The sequence below is a fragment of the Osmerus mordax genome, chromosome 5 (assembly GCF_038355195.1).
Source record: "Osmerus mordax isolate fOsmMor3 chromosome 5, fOsmMor3.pri, whole genome shotgun sequence".
NCBI lineage: Eukaryota > Metazoa > Chordata > Actinopteri > Osmeriformes > Osmeridae > Osmerus > Osmerus mordax.
In genome coordinates this window covers 19,528,683-19,546,423 of record NC_090054.1, presented here as the reverse complement: position 1 = coordinate 19,546,423, position 17,741 = coordinate 19,528,683, and the positions used below count along the sequence as shown (strand labels likewise).

Sequence of the window (17,741 nt, the reverse complement as noted above, 5' to 3'; positions counted from 1 at the left end):
CACACACACACACACACATACATATACACACACACACTCGCATACAAACACGCGTACGCACGCAAATGCACACTCGCACATTCACGCACGCAAATTCTGCTGCCGTGTGCGAGACAGCCTTCCCATCCCTCCTCTCCCTCCCTCTGTGTCAGAACTAGGAGTGTTTGACCTGGTGGAGGAAGTGTGTCCTCGCCTCCCGTTCCTCCAGAAGGCTCTGGGGGAGGTGGAGGAGCTGGTGGGGGCCGGCTCCGGGGCCCGCCTGGCCCAGTACGCCCACGTCACCGAGGTCACCCTGCCCCTGCTCTGCAGCTACGTGGCCCGCTGGTGGGCCTGGGGCCCCCAGGGCCAGTCTGACAGCGACGGCCCCGTCTTCACCTGTCTCACCCCCCAGCACGCCAGCACCCTGCTGGGGAACATTCTGCGAGTAATCCACAATCACCTGGGGACGAGACAGGGGGACTGGATGAAACGCCTGGCGGGTAGGACTGCTGTTTCCTCTCTGCCTCTCTCTCTCCCTCTCTCTCTCTCTCTCTCTCTGTCTCTCTCTCTCTGTCTCTCTCTCTTTCTCTCTCTCTCTGTCTCTCTCTCTCTCTCTTATCTCTCTTATCTCTCTTTTGGACGGAGATTCAAAACAAACACTCAAACATTTGTTGATTACTGTCTCCATGTGACAAGGGCTGAGTCCCCAGATCCGAGGCTCTGCTTGTTTAGTGTGTTCCCGCGGCTGGATTATTAACCATCCCTTCCTCAAGCAAGGAAAGCCACTCATAGTGAAGTGGGGTTTTGATTCCACTTTAGATATCTCTCTCTCTCTCTCTCTCTCTCTCTCTCTCTCTCTCTCTCTCTCTCTCTCTCTCTCTCTCTCTCTCGGCGTTCGGCTTGATGTTAACGAGAGTGGATGTGGAAACAATTGTTTCGCTTAGGCCTGCCATCAGGCTAACTTTAAACCATGGCTATAGTATGAATAATGTACATAAATCTCACTCTCTCTCTCTTCTCTTTTTTCTCTCTTTCTCTCTTTCTCTCTCTCTCTCTCTCTCTCTCTCTCTCTCTCTCTCTCTCTCTCTCTCTCTCTCTCTCTCTCTCTCTCTCTCTCTCTCTCTCTCTCTCTCTCTCTCTCTCTCTCTCTCTCTCTCTCTCTCTCTCTCTCTCTCTCTCTCTCTCTCTCTCTCTCTCTCCATCTGTCTTTCTCTCCCTCTCTCTCTCCATCTGTCTTTCTCTCCCTCTCTCTCTCCATCTGTCTTTCTCTCCCTCTCTCTCTCCATCTGTCTTTCTCTCTTCATCACTATCTTCTCTATTTTAATAACCCATGCTCTCTTTCCTGTCGTCTGTAATCAATCTTCATCATCCCTGTGTATGTTCTGTGTCTCGCTTCAGTGTTCTCTCAGCCAATCGTGGGCCAGGCCTGCCCGGAGCTCCTGGAGAGCCACTTCCTGCCTCTGATGGAGAAGCTGAAGACGAGGGCGGAGGCAGTGCTGCTGGAGGAGGAGCACGCCAAGGCAGAGGGCTGCAGCCTCGAGTCTGACTCGGAGGCAGAGCTGAGGGTACAGGAGAGGTTCTCTGTGCTGGTCAGGGATCTCTACGCCTTCTACCCTCTCCTCATCCCCTTTGTTGACTGCAATAGGTGAAGCCTGCCACCCAGAGAAGGAGAAATATCATTCAGTTCCATTGTAACAAAAATAATCGACGTTATAATTCTTTTTACCAGTTTGAACATGCAGCTAATTTCCGATTCAGAATGCCAGCAATGATTCGAGAATATAGAAACAGTATGTGCAGTTTTATTTTTGAAAGTTTAATGAACTTAACGGGTCATTTCAGAGCCAGGTGGTTACGTGAGCCCAGCCCAGAGGCTGAGAAGTTGTTCAGCATGGTGGCAGACATCTTCATATTCTGGGCCAAGTCACATGTAAGTCACACACCAGACCTACTGTTACATAACATTTACATTTAGTCATTTAGCAGACTCTCTTATCCAGAGTGACTTACAGTAAGTACAGGGACATTTTCCCCGAGGCAAATGGGTGAAGTGCCTTACCCAGGGACACACAGGGATGGGAATCGAACCGGCAACCTTCTGATTTATAGCTCGACTCCCTAACCGCTCAGCCATCTGATGTCCCTACTGCCACTGAGACCTAGTGTTACTAACTACAGAGTGTGTTTCTGTAGTATCTGAAACGTCTTTGTGTTTGTGAACCCAGAATTTCAAATGGGAGGAACAAAATTACGTGGTCCAGAATGAGATCAACAACATGGCCTTCTTGGTCAACAACAACAATGACAGCAACATGTCTAAGGTACACTGCAAACATTTTCTTCAAACCAGTACATTTGGCTGCCAGTGCAGTAAGAAAAAATCGATATTCAAATCGATTTCTTAAAATATTGTGTTGTTGACTTGCATTGAGTCTCTAGAAAGCCCAAATAGTAGAAACATGTCTGGGTGTCTGTCGTCCACAGGTGTCCCACCAGGAGAGGAGGAAGACCAAGAGGAAGGGAGACCGCTACTCCACACACACTTCCCTGATCGTCGCTTCACTGAAACGGCTACTTCCTGTCGGCCTGAGTGTGTGTTCCCACGGCGACCAGGGGCTCATCTTCCAAGCGAAGAGCCGATTTTCTCAGGTATAGATCACACGTAAGACCAGAATTCCTCCCCAGAAACCATACCATAATGACACACAGTAAGCTCAAGGTTACCCGGGAGATGATACGTCCTTGATGCGTATCACGGCTCTGTCATATGAGACTCTCTCTGCCACCTCTGAAGATATAACTCACAACAACGGCTGATTGCTTTTCACAGAAGGACACTGAGGAGGAGATTGAAGAGAGTGTGTTTAATGGCCGTCTTCAAATTCAGACCCAGGTAATTGCTGTTGTTATTAAGTGGATGTGACAAAAAGCTCAGATATTTTCATAATCTTCTCTACAGTATGGTCTGTTTTTGGTCAGAATGGGTCAAATACCTGAAAGATATACTATTTAAAAAAAAACTGAATATTCGGATGTGGAACTATTACATCTTTCAACAAAAAAAAGAATTTTCATAAAAAAATTGTTCATGTAGACTATGACATTTTAGAAGCTTGTCAGGTTATTTCCCCTTTTTTCCAGGGGAGTGGGAGATATATCTGATATGTGTTTGTGCTCTGCAGAACTCCCCAGTTGCCTGCTGGCAGGATGCCCTGGTCCAGGAGTCACCTGGCCAGGCAGGGGGGCCCTCAGACCCCCACAGGGCCACACAGAGGGTCATCAACATCGCCCGTGTTCTCCACCATCTAGACCAGGCAAGCCTAATCAAAGATCCTTTCATCTAATGTACAGATGGATTTGAACCCTAGACTGAATGTTGACCGCCGTGAATAGCTGATGGCTTGATGTTCCGCTGTTCCTTGAAGGATTCTAGAATCCCTCAGAACTCTGCCTGCACAGAATCCTTCAGTGTGTGGTGTGTGTGTGTGTGTGTGTGTGTGTGTGTGTGTGTGTGTTCTCCCTGTGGGTTTACCGTGCATGATCCCCTAGGTGGAACACCCTGAGAGGACTAAGAAAGCCGTGTGGAACAAGGTGTTATCCAAGCAGAGGAAGAGGGCAGTGGTGGCTTGCCTGAGGATGGCCCCTCTCTACAACCTGCCCAGGTACAGCCCACCCGCCAACACACCCAACACCAGGATGTGGAGTCAGGTGGCTGAGCGGTGAGGGAATCGGGCTAGTAATCCGAAGGTTGCCAGTTCGATTCCCGGTCATGCCAGCTGACGTTGTGTCCTTGGGCAAGGCACTTCACCCTACTTGCCTCGGGGGAATGTCCCTGTACTTACTGTAAGTCGCTCTGGATAAGAGCGTCTGCTAAATGACTAAATGTAAATGTAAATGTGGAGTCATTCGAAAAAAGATTAGTCCATAAATCATCGTCCTGCATGTTATACTGTATAACAGCTGCCACATTAGCATACAGAGGACGGGTGAAGGCTTACAGGAATGTGAGTGACTGTAACTTGTGAAGCTGAGGTGTACGATGTAGGGTTTAATGGAGCCGTGCTAGCCCGGAAGACTTTGTTGTCTTAACATCTGGCCAGGAGCAAAGGATGATGATGAGTTTAGGGACACCCTGGATGTCCTCTTTATTTTCTCTCTCTCTCTCTGTCTCTCTCTCTCTCTCCCTCTCTGTTTCTCTCCCTCTCTGTGCCTCACTATCTCACACAAACCTTTTATTTTCTCCATCCTCCCAGCTTTGATATTTCTACTTGTATGTTTTTCTGTTGATCTTTTACTTTCTCCCCCCCTCTCTCTCTCCTCGTCCATCACGACTTATCTTCCTTCTCCTCTCTCTCTCTCCTGCCCAGACATCGCGCTGTCAACCTCTTCCTGCAGGGTTATGATAAGTTCTGGATCTCTGCTGATGATCACAGCTTTGAGGAGAAGCTGGTGGAGGATTTAGCAGTAAGTAAAAACCTGTCTGCCCTCTTTCTCCAGCCTCTGATGACACTTCAGATGGGTTCTTCTGGGATGTTTGTTAGGGATTTTGAAACTACAAAGAACTATTTTAAGAACTGCTGTTTCCTAGCAGAACCGTTTATTGGTGAGATCATTCCAGCTCGAACATTTTACTTACTAAAAAAGAGTTTTGAAACCAAACAGTCGTCTTCAAATCTGTACATCCTGGAGAGTATACTGTTGCTCTACACAGGGGAGAAGTTCAACTTGTGACAACAAATTACCGGTATAATATTCAATTACATGTATATTACTATGTAATACTATCATCCCACGATCAAGGTTCTTGCTTCACATCCTGTTTAAGTTTCTCCTTTTCAATCTGTTGGTGGTCATTTCTTAGTGAAGTTTTCACTGCAGGTTTGTGGTTGTCTGAGTGTCCACTTATTTCCATGTTGCACATGGATTCCATAAATCAAGGAAACCTCTTAAAGCAGATGCTTGTTTGAATTGAGGTGGAATGGTGGAATACAACCACAGACAAAGGTCGAATTTCCCATTTCCTGACCAAAAATTCTGCGAACCTCTAATGAGATTGTCAGTGTTTTATTGAGGCTGTGGAGAGATGTGGGGGTGGCTGGATTTCAGAGCCTGTGTGTACGTGTTGGCAGGGCTCAGCCACGTGTTGTCTTCACAGAGAACTGGAAGGGCCTGTCAGAGGGAGCAGGAAGAGGAGGCGGAGGAAGGAGCCAATCAGATGGACCCTCTTCACCAACTCATCACTCTGTTCAGCCACACTGCCTTGACGGAAAGGAGGTGTGTGTGTGTGTGTGTTGTTTGTGGATGTGCGTTGTTTGTGTATGTGTTTTAGCAGAAATGTTCCATGAAAGTCTGTCTGGTTATTTGGATATGTCCATCTTTTGAAAAATACGGATAATTAGAACTCTTTTCAATTTCTACGAAGTATATGGGTAATTTTTCAGATCCAGACGATTTTTATCAGTGCTCACATAACAGACAATTTACTTAACAGACAGCAATAACACTTAAGCTTCAAATTAGCCAACCTCCTGCGTTGAAGCCACAGCCAATTCTAGTATCAGTATTATATCAAGTATCAGAGTACATTATCTCCATTCCCCGGCTTTATCTACAGCAGGCTTGAGGACGACAGTCTCTACCTCTCCTTTGCTGCCATCCTTGCAAAGGTAAGTCTGAATAAACACAACACTGTGCACTGTATACAGGAGTTCTATAATCTATCTACCATACCCACCTCCTGCTCTCAAACGTGCTCCACAGAGCTGCCACGAGGAGGAAGAGGAGGACGAGGAAGAGGAGGTGAAAACATTTGAAGTAAGAGACTCCAGCCTTTTCTGTTACATCTCAGAAGAAAAGAAGGTGACCTGTCTGAGTGTATGGATGTGTCCAAAGAAGGACCTGGACGTAAACAGAAGGTGACCTGTCTGAATGCATGGGTGTTCCAGGAGAAGGAGCTGGAGAAGCAGAAGCTGCTGTACCAGCAGGCCCGGCTGCACGGCCGCGGGGCTGCAGAGATGGTGCTGCAGACCATCAGCTCCAGCAGAGGTCAGGCACCACACGACCACACAGTATGACTGACTAGCGAAGACTCAATCTCGAACGCATTTTCTACTCTACTTTCTATAGATGGATTTGTGTGTGTGTTTTATCTTAGTCTTAATCGTTTTTAAATTTTTATCTTATTTTATAAACTTGTGTTTGTATTCAGTGCACCTGAGGAGGATTGCCTCCAATTTTGTTGCACAGTGTACAATGACAATAAATATATTCTATTCTATCCACTATTTATATGTTACTTGGGGTAAAAGCGTCTGCTAAATGTGACACTTGCTTGATGGCACCTCCCAGGTACCATGGGGTCCATGGTGGTCTGTACTCTGAAACTTGGCATCGCAATCCTCAATGGAGGGAACACCACTGTCCAGCAGGTAGGAACCCAACACTTCTGACCTCACATGGGGGTCCCACACATCTGATAACCAGCCCTGTGATGAACTAGATTGAAAGAGACTGTCTGTGTTACCCTTGATATCTCCATATCACATACTCTACAAATCACCTCCCGCCCCCCTGCTGTTTTGATGTTTTGTTTGACAGAAAATGCTCGACTATTTGAAGGAGAAGAAGGATGTGGGCTTCTTCCAGAGCGTGGCTGGCCTCATGCAGTGCTGTAGGTGGGTAGGCTGCTCCTCCTCCGGAGGGACCACATCGCTCACTCCTCAGGACGGAAAAAAATGAGTGGAAGTGGATACGGAGAGGAGTTGTGTAAATGCTTTTCCCGTCTTCTCTTCCTGTCTCTGTGATGTGTCTCTCCTCTCAGCGTGCTCGACCTGAATGCGTTTGAGAGGCAGAACAAGGCGGAGGGATTAGGCATGGTTATTGAGGAGAGCTCAGGTACCATGTCTTTTAGAAAAAAGGGTGAATGCTTTTGAGTGAAAGTGTGCTGGGCCACTGAAGGATTTATTGAAAGTCTCTGTCCATCTCTCTCTCTCTCTCTCTCTCTCTCTCTCTCTCTCTCTCTCTCTCTCTCTCTCTCTCTCTCTCTCTCTCTCTCTCTCTCTCTCTCTCTCTCTCTCTCTCTCTCTCTCTCAGAGGATAAGGTCATGAGCGACAGTGAATTGACCTCTGACCTGTTCCGCTTCCTGCAGCTTCTCTGTGAGGGCCACAACTCAGGTGCTCACCTCAGTCCTTTACACCAGCCAGTCTAATCCAGTCACGTCAAATAATAGTCATGTCAAATAATATTATTATTAATGTTATATCCAGTTTTACCATGCAATGTCAAAGCAGCTTTACAGGATGCCCAACTGTACTGACTCAATGTAACATTCAAGAGAAGAACGGATAGGGAATACTTCCTGTTTTCCCCCCAGCAATGTATTAGTGATACTGTACTAGGTAGCACTATGCACCGCTAAAACAGTCCTCTTCACTTTTGATGGGTAGATTTTCAGAACTACCTCAGAACACAAACGGGAAACAATACCACTGTCAACATCATCATATCCACCGTTGACTATCTGCTGAGAGTGCAGGTAAACTGAGAAAGAGAAAGAAATAATGTGATTTCCTTACAAGATGTAGCCTTTGGTCGATGTAAAGCTGTAGGGGTGGGAATCTTTTGGTACCTCACGATTCAATTCAAATCGATTCTTGGGGTCACAAATCGATTAGAAATTGATTCACAATTATTTTATTTTTTTAATAAAAATAATAATATAAAAAAATGTATGCAGTCCATTTACCATTTACCAAATACAATAAAAATAATTTTTACATTTGTGAATCGCTAGAACACTGCATCGCGATTCAAATGTGAATCAATTCCCCCCCCACCCCTGTAATGCTGTCTCATCTCCAGGAGTCCATCAGTGACTTCTACTGGTTCTACTCTGGGAAGGCAGTGATAGACGAACATGGCAGGAAGAACTTCTCTAAGGCCATCAGTGTGGCCAAGCAGGTCTTCAACTCACTCACAGAGTACATACAGGTCAGTGTAGCTGCAAGATAAGGAGCCTTGTTTTTTGGTCTGCTTGTCGGCGTACCAGTTGACATGGCTGGTATTCCGTCCCCCACAGGGTCCGTGCACAGGGAACCAGCAGAGCCTGGCCCACAGTCGTTTGTGGGATGCAGTGGTTGGCTTCCTCCATGTTTTTGCTCACATGCAGATGAAGCTCTCTCAGGTTGGAGATTATTCTGTTTTCATATGCCTGACTGATAATTTTTTTTCCTTCACTGTTTTGGGAAACAAGTTATTTTACAAACCACATCCGTTTTGATTGGCAGGATTCCAGTCAAATCGAGCTTCTCAAAGACCTGATGGATTTGCAAAAGGATATGGTTGTTATGTTGTTATCCATGTTGGAAGGTATGATTCAGACAAACAAAAACGTTGCAGCATTCTTTGGTTACTCATTCATACTCATTCATAAACATTCAAACTCATTCCCGAATTTTTTTTCCATTCATAATTTGTTTACAGGCAATGTGGTTAACGGAACTATCGGTAAACAGATGGTAGACATGCTAGTGGAGTCATCAAGCAACGTAGAGATGATCCTCAAGTTCTTCGACATGTTCCTCAAACTCAAAGACCTCACGTCCTCCGAAGCCTTCAAAGAGTACGACCCCGACGGCAAGGGCCGTGTTTCCAAGAAGGACTTCCTGAAGGCCATGGAGGCTTGCAAGCGTTTCTCCCAGTCCGAGACCCACTTCCTGCTCTCCTGCGTCGAGACCAACGAAGGCGAGCTCCTGGACTACGTGGCCTTCGTGGATCGTTTCCACGAGCCGGCCAAGGACATCGGCTTCAACATGGCCGTCCTCCTGACCAACCTGTCGGAGCACATGCCCCACGACTCCCGCCTGGCCACCTTCCTGCAGCTGGCAGAGTGTGTCCTCAGCTACTTCCAGCCCTACCTGGGCCGCATCGAGATCCTGGGCAGTGGGAAACGCATCGAGAGGGTCTACTTTGAGATCAGCGAGTCCAGCCGGACGCAGTGGGAGAAGCCCCAGGTGAAGGAGTCCAAGCGCCAGTTCATCTTCGACGTGGTGAACGAGGGCGGGGAGAAGGAGAAGATGGAGATGTTCATCAACTTCTGCGAGGACACCATCTTTGAGATGCAGCTGGCTTCTCAGATCTCGGGCTCGGACGGCGGGGAGCGAGCGGCGAGCGACGAGGGGGAGGAGAAGAAGGAGAAGGAACAGGGGCATGAAGGGGAGGGAAGGCCCAAACCTGGGCTCTTCTCCGGTTCCACCGTCTGGTTCCTCGTCTGTGCTCTACCCTATGGACTGATGATGCTGGTCTCCGTGCTCTCTGTGAAGAACCTGAAGAAACAGTTGAGGAGGATGACTCTGAAGGACATTGCTGTGGGCGTGGCCTCCTTCTTCCGGGGCATCGTTATGGCTCTGGTCCGATGTGTGTGTGGCCTGACTCGGGGCCTCGTCTATATCCTGTACCTGGTGTTCGTCAATGGGGGTCTGGTGGAGGGAGCCAAGAGGATGACGCTGGTGGAGCTGCTGTGCGGGATCCTTGACCCGACCTCGGACGAGGTGAGCGGGTGGTCGGGAGGGGAGCGACAGAGGAGATCCTCTGCCATGTTTGCGTCTCACCAGGAGGACAGGGACACGGCCCAGACTGCAGACGCCTCCCCCAGGGACGCCAACTCCCTCACCGACATGTTTGGTCTGCGCCTGAGGAAGGATGGAGGGCAGTACACGTTATTGACCCATGACCTGAGTTCTAGTCTGACTGACCTCTTCAATGCTGCCACGGGTCATCGAGGCATGACAGATACCATCAGAAAATATCAGGTAGGTGGGGAACATAAACAAGGGATGGAATGTGCTCCATTCTATTTTTATTTTAGTTCATTTTCTTTAAGCAGTTATGCAACCTTGATTGTATGTCTGGTTGATGTTATATTGTTGCATTTGAAAATGGTTTCAGGCTCAAGGTTCCCAGAGGGGAGACGGTGAGGAGTCCGAAACCAAAGTGGCTGATTCTGAAAAATCTCCGTAAGTTTCTCTCTGTTTCACCTCCAGGCTGATGACTTGACACGTGCTGTCTCAGCACAGCCTGAAGCACAGCATGTTAAAGACACGAAAATACACTATTGTTTAGTCAAGTGAATATTTCTAATGGACGATTAGTTTGTGGAGTGTGTGTGTGTGTGTGTGTGTGTTAAATTGGAGGTGCAGGAGCCTTTCTGAACGGGTGTGTTCACAGAGAAGAGGCCTCAAACAAGAAGGAGGAGACAAAGTCCAAATGGAGGTCCAGGAGAACATCTAAACCAGAAGTCCCTGAGCCCCAACAGTCAGCCTTCTGGGATATGATTAGCACTCAGCACAAAATACTTTTGGTACATACACACACGCACATACATGCATTCACACCCACACCCACAAGAACAATATTATTCATCCATTTCTCATTTTCAGAACTACTTTGCGAGGAATTTCTACAACATGCGGATGCTTGCTTTGTTTGTTGCTTTCGCAATCAACTTCATTCTCCTATTCTTCAAGGTGAGTGTGTCTGTGTGACTGCCAGTGGAACTGTCTCATTTGTAGGCCCTCAATTTATTCAGACTTGTGCCTTGACTTGTCTTGGCAGCAAACTTTGATGTTAATAATAAGCAATAATCCCAAATTCAGTTGGCTGTCTGTCTCACTGTCAGGTACATCACATACCTGATGTCTGAGCGAGTGTCTCATGTCTCCCCCTGTGCTCCAGGTCTCTTCCTCCTCTGCCACAGCCCCGGCAGGAGAGGACGTCACTGTGTTGCACACCAGCCCCCTGGAGCTGGGTGGAGGCCAGGGTGGAGGCCAGGGTGGAGGCCAGGGTGGAGGCCAGGGTGGAGACCAGGACCCTGTGAGAAATGACCACAGACAGTCAGACAGCGTCCATTTTGTCCTGCAGGAGAGCTCTGGCTACATGAAGCCCTCGTTGCATTTCCTGGCCGTAGCTCACACGCTCATCTCCTTCTGCTGCATCATTGGCTACTACTGCCTGAAGGTAAGGCCGTCGCAGGGAAAGCAGTTGGTAGATATCACACGCTAGGAGAAGAAAGTATCAACTGGTACGGTGCATCATATGCTGACATTTATGTCTCAAACTGTAAATGGTCCCTTAAAAAAAAAAGAAATACAGTGTTAGAATGGTGATGTGGTTGACTTTTTCTTGTAGTTTCTGGGTTGTTGTTTATTAATTTTTTTTTACAAATAATGATTGTCAAAACATATCTTCTGGAGAGGTTGATACCCTCTATCTCTGCATTGTTCGGTGATTGGCTGATTTTCTGATTGGTTGTCAGGTCCCGCTGGTCATTTTCAAGCGTGAGAAAGAGGTGGCGAGGAAGCTGGAGTTTGACGGCCTCTACGTCACCGCGCAACCCCCCGACGAAGACATCAAAGGGCAGTGGGATCGACTGGTCATTGACACGCCGTACGTTCATAACTGCATCATAACCTTCTTCATTGCTCCATAAGCCCCTGGTCTTGTTCAATAAAGATTAAGATTGTGGAACCGCAAATTCCCCAGTCTTCACTGTGGTACAAGATGACCGTAATTATTTTTCTTCATGGATACCAATAAAAATGCTCAGAAAAGATAATTATATTTTTACACATCTCGTTTCAGATCGTTTCCCAGTAATTACTGGGATAAATTTGTGAAAAGGAAGGTAGGTGTGCAGGAGGGTTAAGAGAAATACTAAGAAATCTCCACAGCACAAACGGGGTGAGTCGGGCCATGACTCACATGGCCACAGACTCGTGAAAAGAAAAAGGCGCCTTATGGACCGGTTAATAGCGGAGGAAATTGCGCTCTCTCAACAACCAGAGAGTCCATCATCGTCTCTCCATTCCTCTCCCCTCCTTGTCTCTCCTCCCCTCTCCTCCTCCCTCCCCTCTCCTCTCCTCTCCTCCCTCCATCCCCTCTCCTCCTCTCTCCTCTCTCCTCCCTCCATCCCCTCTCCTCCCTCCATCCCCTCTCCTCCCTCCATCCCCTCTCCTCCTCTCTCCCCTCTCCTCTCTCCCCTCCTCCCTTCCCTCTCCTCCTCTCACCTCTCCTCTCTCCCCTCCCCTCTCCTCCTCCCTCCCCTCTCCTCTCAGGTGATGGGTAAGTACGGGGAGCTGTATGGCAGCGCGCGCATCGGCAGGCTGCTGGGGCTGGACCAGGCTGCTCTAGACTTCAGCTCCCAGGAGCAGGAGAGACGGAGGCCCAGGAGGGCCAACACCTGGAGCTCCTTGTGAGTGTGTGAAGAGGCATTACACCCTAAAGTGGAGTATGGTATAGGCTTATACACAGGATTTACAAAGGATTTTAATGAGGCTTCTAGTACACATTTGCTCATTCCAAGTAATAAATTTGAATTCTTTCTTTGATATCCAGCTTTCCTCAGCTTACAGTCAATGACGGGGTAAAACGAAGTGGGGAATTACATCGACGTAGTTTGGTTACTGCTCTCTGACCATTATATCTCAAAACTGATAGCCTCTGATAGGCTCTGATGTCATGATGTGATGATGTGTGTGTGTGTCCTTTGATAAGAGCGCTGGCTTGGTGGAAAGGACAGAATGTGCAGGACAGGACGGAATGTTCTGAGGCTTTCTGCTCTGTCAGAAGGTGGCAGTAATGCCCAGGTTGAACCGACATGGTTTAACCGTGACAGTAACTTATTTCGTCTTTTTTTTTCAGGTTGAACTCCATCGACGTCAAGTATCAGATCTGGAAATTGGGGGTTGTGTTCACAGATAATGTAAGTGGACAACTTAAGCATTTACATTTTTTCAATTCCACCTGGTGAATGTAATGATATGCCTGCTTTATTGTGCGTGTGTGTGTTTCCAGTCCTTCCTGTACCTGACCTGGTACATGATCATGTCTGTCCTGGGACACTACAACAACTTCTTCTTCGCTGCTCACCTGCTGGACATCGCCATGGGCTTCAAGACCCTGCGCACCATCCTGTCCTCTGTGACGCACAACGGCAAACAGGTCTTCTGTCTGTGTGTGTGTGTGTGTGGGTGTGTTTGTCTGTGTCTATTTGTCTGTCTGTGTTTTAAACAGTCGTCACAATGTGTTTTCCTTTTTTCCTTTGTGCTAGCTGGTGCTGACGGTGGGCCTGCTGGCCGTGGTGGTCTACCTCTACACTGTGGTGGCCTTCAACTTCTTCCGAAAGTTCTACAACAAGACTGAAGATGGAGACACGCTCAACATGAAGTGTGACGATATGCTCACTGTGAGCCTGACACACACACACACACCTACACGCCCACACACTCTCTCACACACACACATACCTACACGCCCACACACACACCTACAAGCCCACACACTCTCTCACACACACACCTACACACCCACACACTCTCACACACACCTACACGCCCACACACTCTCACACACACCTACACGCCCACACACTCTCACACACACCTACAAGCCCACACACTCTCTCACACACACACCTACACACCCACACACTCTCACACACACCTACACGCCCACACACTCTCACACACACCTACACACCCACACACTCTCACACACACCTACACACCCACACACTCTCACACACACCTACACACCCACACACTCTCACACACACCTACACGCCCACACACTCTCACACACACCTACACACCCACACACTCTCACACACACCTACACGCCCACACACTCTCACACACACCTACACGCCCACACACTCTCACACACACCTACACGCTCACACACACCTACACGCCCACACACTCTCACACACACACACACACACACAGTAACGCCCAGCCAGGCTGTGTAGGCTCAGTAATGTGACAGTGAGGGCCATTGTCGAGGATATAAAAATAGCCTTGTCTTAATTCCCTATATTGCTTGTATGTGGGTGAGTGACAGGTGGATAGAGACAGGCCTCCATATTCTCAGCTGGACTCTTTTGTCTGTCCATGAATGAATTCACAACACTGACTCCAACACAATTGCTCAATGCCAAATGGTATTTCATTGTTATAGAAATGGAACACACTCGTCCTGACAGGTGACAGGAAATATTATTTTCATGAATTTGATTGCAATATATTACAACTGCATCTTATTTTGTGTTTTGAACTTGAGCTCATATCATACCAGTATAATGTACTGTGTTGGCTTGTTCTTCCTGTCTGTGGCTTCCTGGAAGGTCTTGACAAAGGAACAAAAGACACAGATGCATTTATGAATTGGTATTCTGTCCAGAACTCCTGCTGCACTGCTAGCTGAAGTGAAGCTAAACTTCCTACCCAGTACAAGGTCTCCCCATGTGGTTTAGTACTCTAGATGACCGCACCCTCATTTCCTGTTCCTAGGATAATCGATGGTCAAGTTATTATGTGTACAGAACGCTAATGACTGCAGTCTAATGACAGTAATTTATAGTCAAGTTGAGGTTTAGTGTGTTTTTTTTCTTCTCTCCTACGCCTGCTAGTGCTACATGTTCCACATGTATGTGGGGGTGAGAGCGGGTGGAGGGATCGGAGACGAGATTGAGGATCCAGCTGGGGACGAGTTTGAGGTGGTCAGGATCATCTTTGATATCACCTTCTTTTTCTTCGTCATCGTCATCCTCTTGGCCATTATACAGGGTGAGGAAACCTGTTTACAGTTCGTCACACACACACACACACTCTCACAAACACACACTGAATGAAATGAATATTTCATGGGATAGAGAACAAGTCAAGCATTTCAGTTTCTGTGTGTTTTATTCTCATGAGGATATTTGGTTCTCCTGTCATCCCACGTGTACACACACACCCGTACACACACACACGTACACACACACACATCCCTGTTTCCCTCCAGGTTTGATCATCGATGCTTTTGGGGAACTTCGGGACCAGCAGGAGCAGGTGAAGGAGGACATGGAGGTGAGAGATGCATATATACACACACACACACACCTACACACACACACATACACCTACACACACACCAGATACGCATCACATTTCCATAGACATAAATGAATAAGCCAAAAAAATATTTCTCTATACTAATTAGTTTATTTTGGCCAAAGAATGCACCCATCTCCTGTGGATTTCAGGCTGGGTGTCAACTGGTGGTGCGAGGTGGAACATGAGGCCAGCTGTAGGGGACTGATGAGTCTGAGGATAAGTGGACTCAGGGTGTTGAGCTGTCAGCAGCAGTTATGAGGAGAGACTCCCTTATCTCTCACCTGTGTAATGACATGGAGATAATTGCTCCCAAGTTTTGATAAGACACCATTTTGAATTTGCTGATTAAAAAACAACCTTGAGTCGGGGTTATTCTGAGAATGTTCCTCTGAAACCCAATACATCTTTAAAAACGAAGCAGTTAAAACTTAATTAAAAGATTTTCCCTTGTGCATCTACACACACACACACTCACACATAAATCACACTAGACTCTGCATAATGACTGAGTCAATTTTGCGTAATGCATTAACGATTACTTAATCACCTCTGCAAATGACATTCATTACCCTCAGCGCAGTCCAAGTACCATCGTGGCTTGTTTGAAGCCTGTGGCAATCACTGAAGCAGCAGCACCACGCTTGGTAACAGACCCAAGTTAAAACTGTCATCCATCTCCATTCTCCCTTTCCTCCAGACCAAGTGTTTCATTTGTGGGATCGGAAACGACTACCTCGACACCGCCCCTCATGGGTTTGAGACCCACACACTGCAGGAACACAACCTGGCTAACTACCTGTGAGTAGTCTCTCCTGTTCCATAGGTCTCTCTGGTGGATGTTATTGCTAAGCACCCAGAACACTGCCACGCCCCAACGTAGTGCATGAACACCAGTCACTCCTAACATCATAATCGTTTATATTCTCTGCCACTATGGCCTCTTATTATACATGGTCGTGATAGACATTGACATGTCTGAAATGATGCTATCGATTGTTGCCCTGTCGTGTTTTGATGAATGGCATGTCATTTTCCGAGGACGTTGATTATCTATTGATTGGGTGGGCTTGTCATCCGACTGAACTCCATCAAAATTCATCCAGGGTTCCATTCATTCATGATTGGTTTCGTTCTAAAAGTTTTGCACCGAGAATCCAGATCTTTTCAGAGAGAGAGAGAATGTCTTCATGGTGTCTCCCCTCCCTGGCAGGTTCTTTGTGATGTACCTCATTAACAAGGATGAAACGGAACACACAGGCCAGGTAATCTGGGAGAAATCCTCCTGTTTTTCCACCACCGAACACATTTAAACATGAGATTTGGGAATGACTTCCCACAATGCAGTGTGTGTGTGTGTGTTGGAGGAACGGCATGGTGTTGACTTTCCTGGACGTCTGTCCGTATCAGGAATCCTACGTATGGAAGATGTACCAGGAACGCTGCTGGGAGTTCTTTCCCGTGGGCGACTGTTTCCGGAAGCAGTATGAGGATCAGCTGAGCTGAGGGCATCCCAGGTTCTGATAACGTTGTGGTAACGAGGATCCCAGGTTCTGATAACGTCGTGGTAACGAGGTTCTGATAACGTTGCGGTAACGACGTATAATCAATGGGCTTCTCTGCACAAACTCAGCTTGAGTAGTGAATACAGGAAGACACAAACACTTGGTGTGGTGATTTATTGCACTACTGTTATCTTTATTTATTCACCCAGTTATTCCCCCCCCCCACACACACACACACAGTGTGTAAACTACGTGTACTGTTTGATTTTTTTTTTTAAAGAATGTGTTTCATCCAGAGTGAATAATGTATGTTATGAATAGAATAATGAGTAGGCATGTTGAAAACACCCTTCACGGTAATAAAGCTGATCGTTTTCTAGTTATAGAATATATGTCTCCCTTCACTTTGAGCTTGAAATAAAGAAGTGAATCGAAAGCCATGATGTCATGTCTGAGACTGGAAAGGCAGAGACAGGAGGAAAGGAGGGAGGAGAGGAGATGAGATCTGTGTTCAGTGTTGATGCAGTTTCAACTGGCCTCTTGTGCTTTTCTCATCCAGAGAGGAAAACAAACCTCCTCCCAATCTGCTTTTCTCAGCCTGTCCCCCCTCCCCTCCCTCAGCCTCTCCCCTCCCCTCCCTTATCCTCTCCCCTCCCTCAGCCTCTCCCCTCCCCTCCCTCAGCCTCTCCCCTCCCCTCCCTCAGCCTCTCCCCTCCCTCAGCCTCTCCCCTCCCTCATCCTCTCCCCTCCCTCATCCTCTCACCCTGCCTCTCCAACCCCAGACTCCATGTCCCTCAGGCTCAGGTCCAACCCCTCACCATGACCGCCAGAGCGGCTGGCCGGAGCTCCTGGCCGTGTGACTGTCCACAGATGTTTCCCCAAGGCTCGACTCACCGATCACAACAGGGCAGCGTTGAAGCTTTCAACGGTATATCTCTCAGTCTCAGTGTTAACAGAACCGTTGGGGATTGGCTGTGCAGTCGACCACCTGCGTGAGATCATCCTCATCATGGGGGGGGTCGGATGGTTAGGGAATTGGGCTACCTATCAGAAGGTTGCTGGTTCGATTCCCAGCCGTGCAAAATGATGTTGTGTCCTTGGGGAAGGCACTTCACCCTAATTGCCTCGGGGGGAATGCATAGGAGGAAATCCCGGGAGGGGGGGAAATATGATTTGTCCCCCCCAATAAATCACATAAGGAAATAATATAAATAATATACATTTAACATATTACAATGTAGGCTGTGTTACAGCAGTAATTTTGGTGTCCCTCTCAAAATGTCATATAATTGTCCCCCCCAAAATTTACAGCCAATTTTCGCCACT

General features: G+C 47.5%; 1 protein-coding gene across 1 annotated transcript in view; it reads left to right on the top strand.

Moving 5' to 3' along the window:
- ryr2b (ryanodine receptor 2b (cardiac)) overlaps positions 1-16,455 on the top strand; it is a 45,044-nt gene extending 28,589 nt beyond the window's left edge. Inside the window, exons 69-105 of the mRNA XM_067235730.1 lie at positions 153-479; positions 1,378-1,624; positions 1,822-1,909; positions 2,205-2,300; positions 2,464-2,628; positions 2,810-2,872; positions 3,162-3,293; positions 3,529-3,641; positions 4,347-4,443; positions 5,135-5,253; positions 5,594-5,645; positions 5,740-5,793; positions 5,925-6,024; positions 6,328-6,407; positions 6,577-6,653; positions 6,800-6,873; positions 7,072-7,152; positions 7,426-7,514; positions 7,841-7,969; positions 8,058-8,162; positions 8,266-8,347; positions 8,462-9,789; positions 9,926-9,993; positions 10,205-10,337; positions 10,417-10,515; positions 10,781-10,993; positions 11,292-11,422; positions 11,618-11,660; positions 12,091-12,227; positions 12,677-12,737; positions 12,830-12,976; positions 13,086-13,220; positions 14,445-14,601; positions 14,822-14,886; positions 15,611-15,711; positions 16,124-16,175; positions 16,321-16,455. Coding sequence (XP_067091831.1) covers positions 153-479; positions 1,378-1,624; positions 1,822-1,909; positions 2,205-2,300; positions 2,464-2,628; positions 2,810-2,872; positions 3,162-3,293; positions 3,529-3,641; positions 4,347-4,443; positions 5,135-5,253; positions 5,594-5,645; positions 5,740-5,793; positions 5,925-6,024; positions 6,328-6,407; positions 6,577-6,653; positions 6,800-6,873; positions 7,072-7,152; positions 7,426-7,514; positions 7,841-7,969; positions 8,058-8,162; positions 8,266-8,347; positions 8,462-9,789; positions 9,926-9,993; positions 10,205-10,337; positions 10,417-10,515; positions 10,781-10,993; positions 11,292-11,422; positions 11,618-11,660; positions 12,091-12,227; positions 12,677-12,737; positions 12,830-12,976; positions 13,086-13,220; positions 14,445-14,601; positions 14,822-14,886; positions 15,611-15,711; positions 16,124-16,175; positions 16,321-16,416 — 5,336 coding nt within the window. The 3' untranslated portion in view covers positions 16,417-16,455. The remainder of the gene's footprint in view (positions 1-152; positions 480-1,377; positions 1,625-1,821; positions 1,910-2,204; positions 2,301-2,463; positions 2,629-2,809; positions 2,873-3,161; positions 3,294-3,528; positions 3,642-4,346; positions 4,444-5,134; positions 5,254-5,593; positions 5,646-5,739; positions 5,794-5,924; positions 6,025-6,327; positions 6,408-6,576; positions 6,654-6,799; positions 6,874-7,071; positions 7,153-7,425; positions 7,515-7,840; positions 7,970-8,057; positions 8,163-8,265; positions 8,348-8,461; positions 9,790-9,925; positions 9,994-10,204; positions 10,338-10,416; positions 10,516-10,780; positions 10,994-11,291; positions 11,423-11,617; positions 11,661-12,090; positions 12,228-12,676; positions 12,738-12,829; positions 12,977-13,085; positions 13,221-14,444; positions 14,602-14,821; positions 14,887-15,610; positions 15,712-16,123; positions 16,176-16,320) is intronic.
- The last annotated feature ends 1,286 nt before the right edge of the window (positions 16,456-17,741 follow it).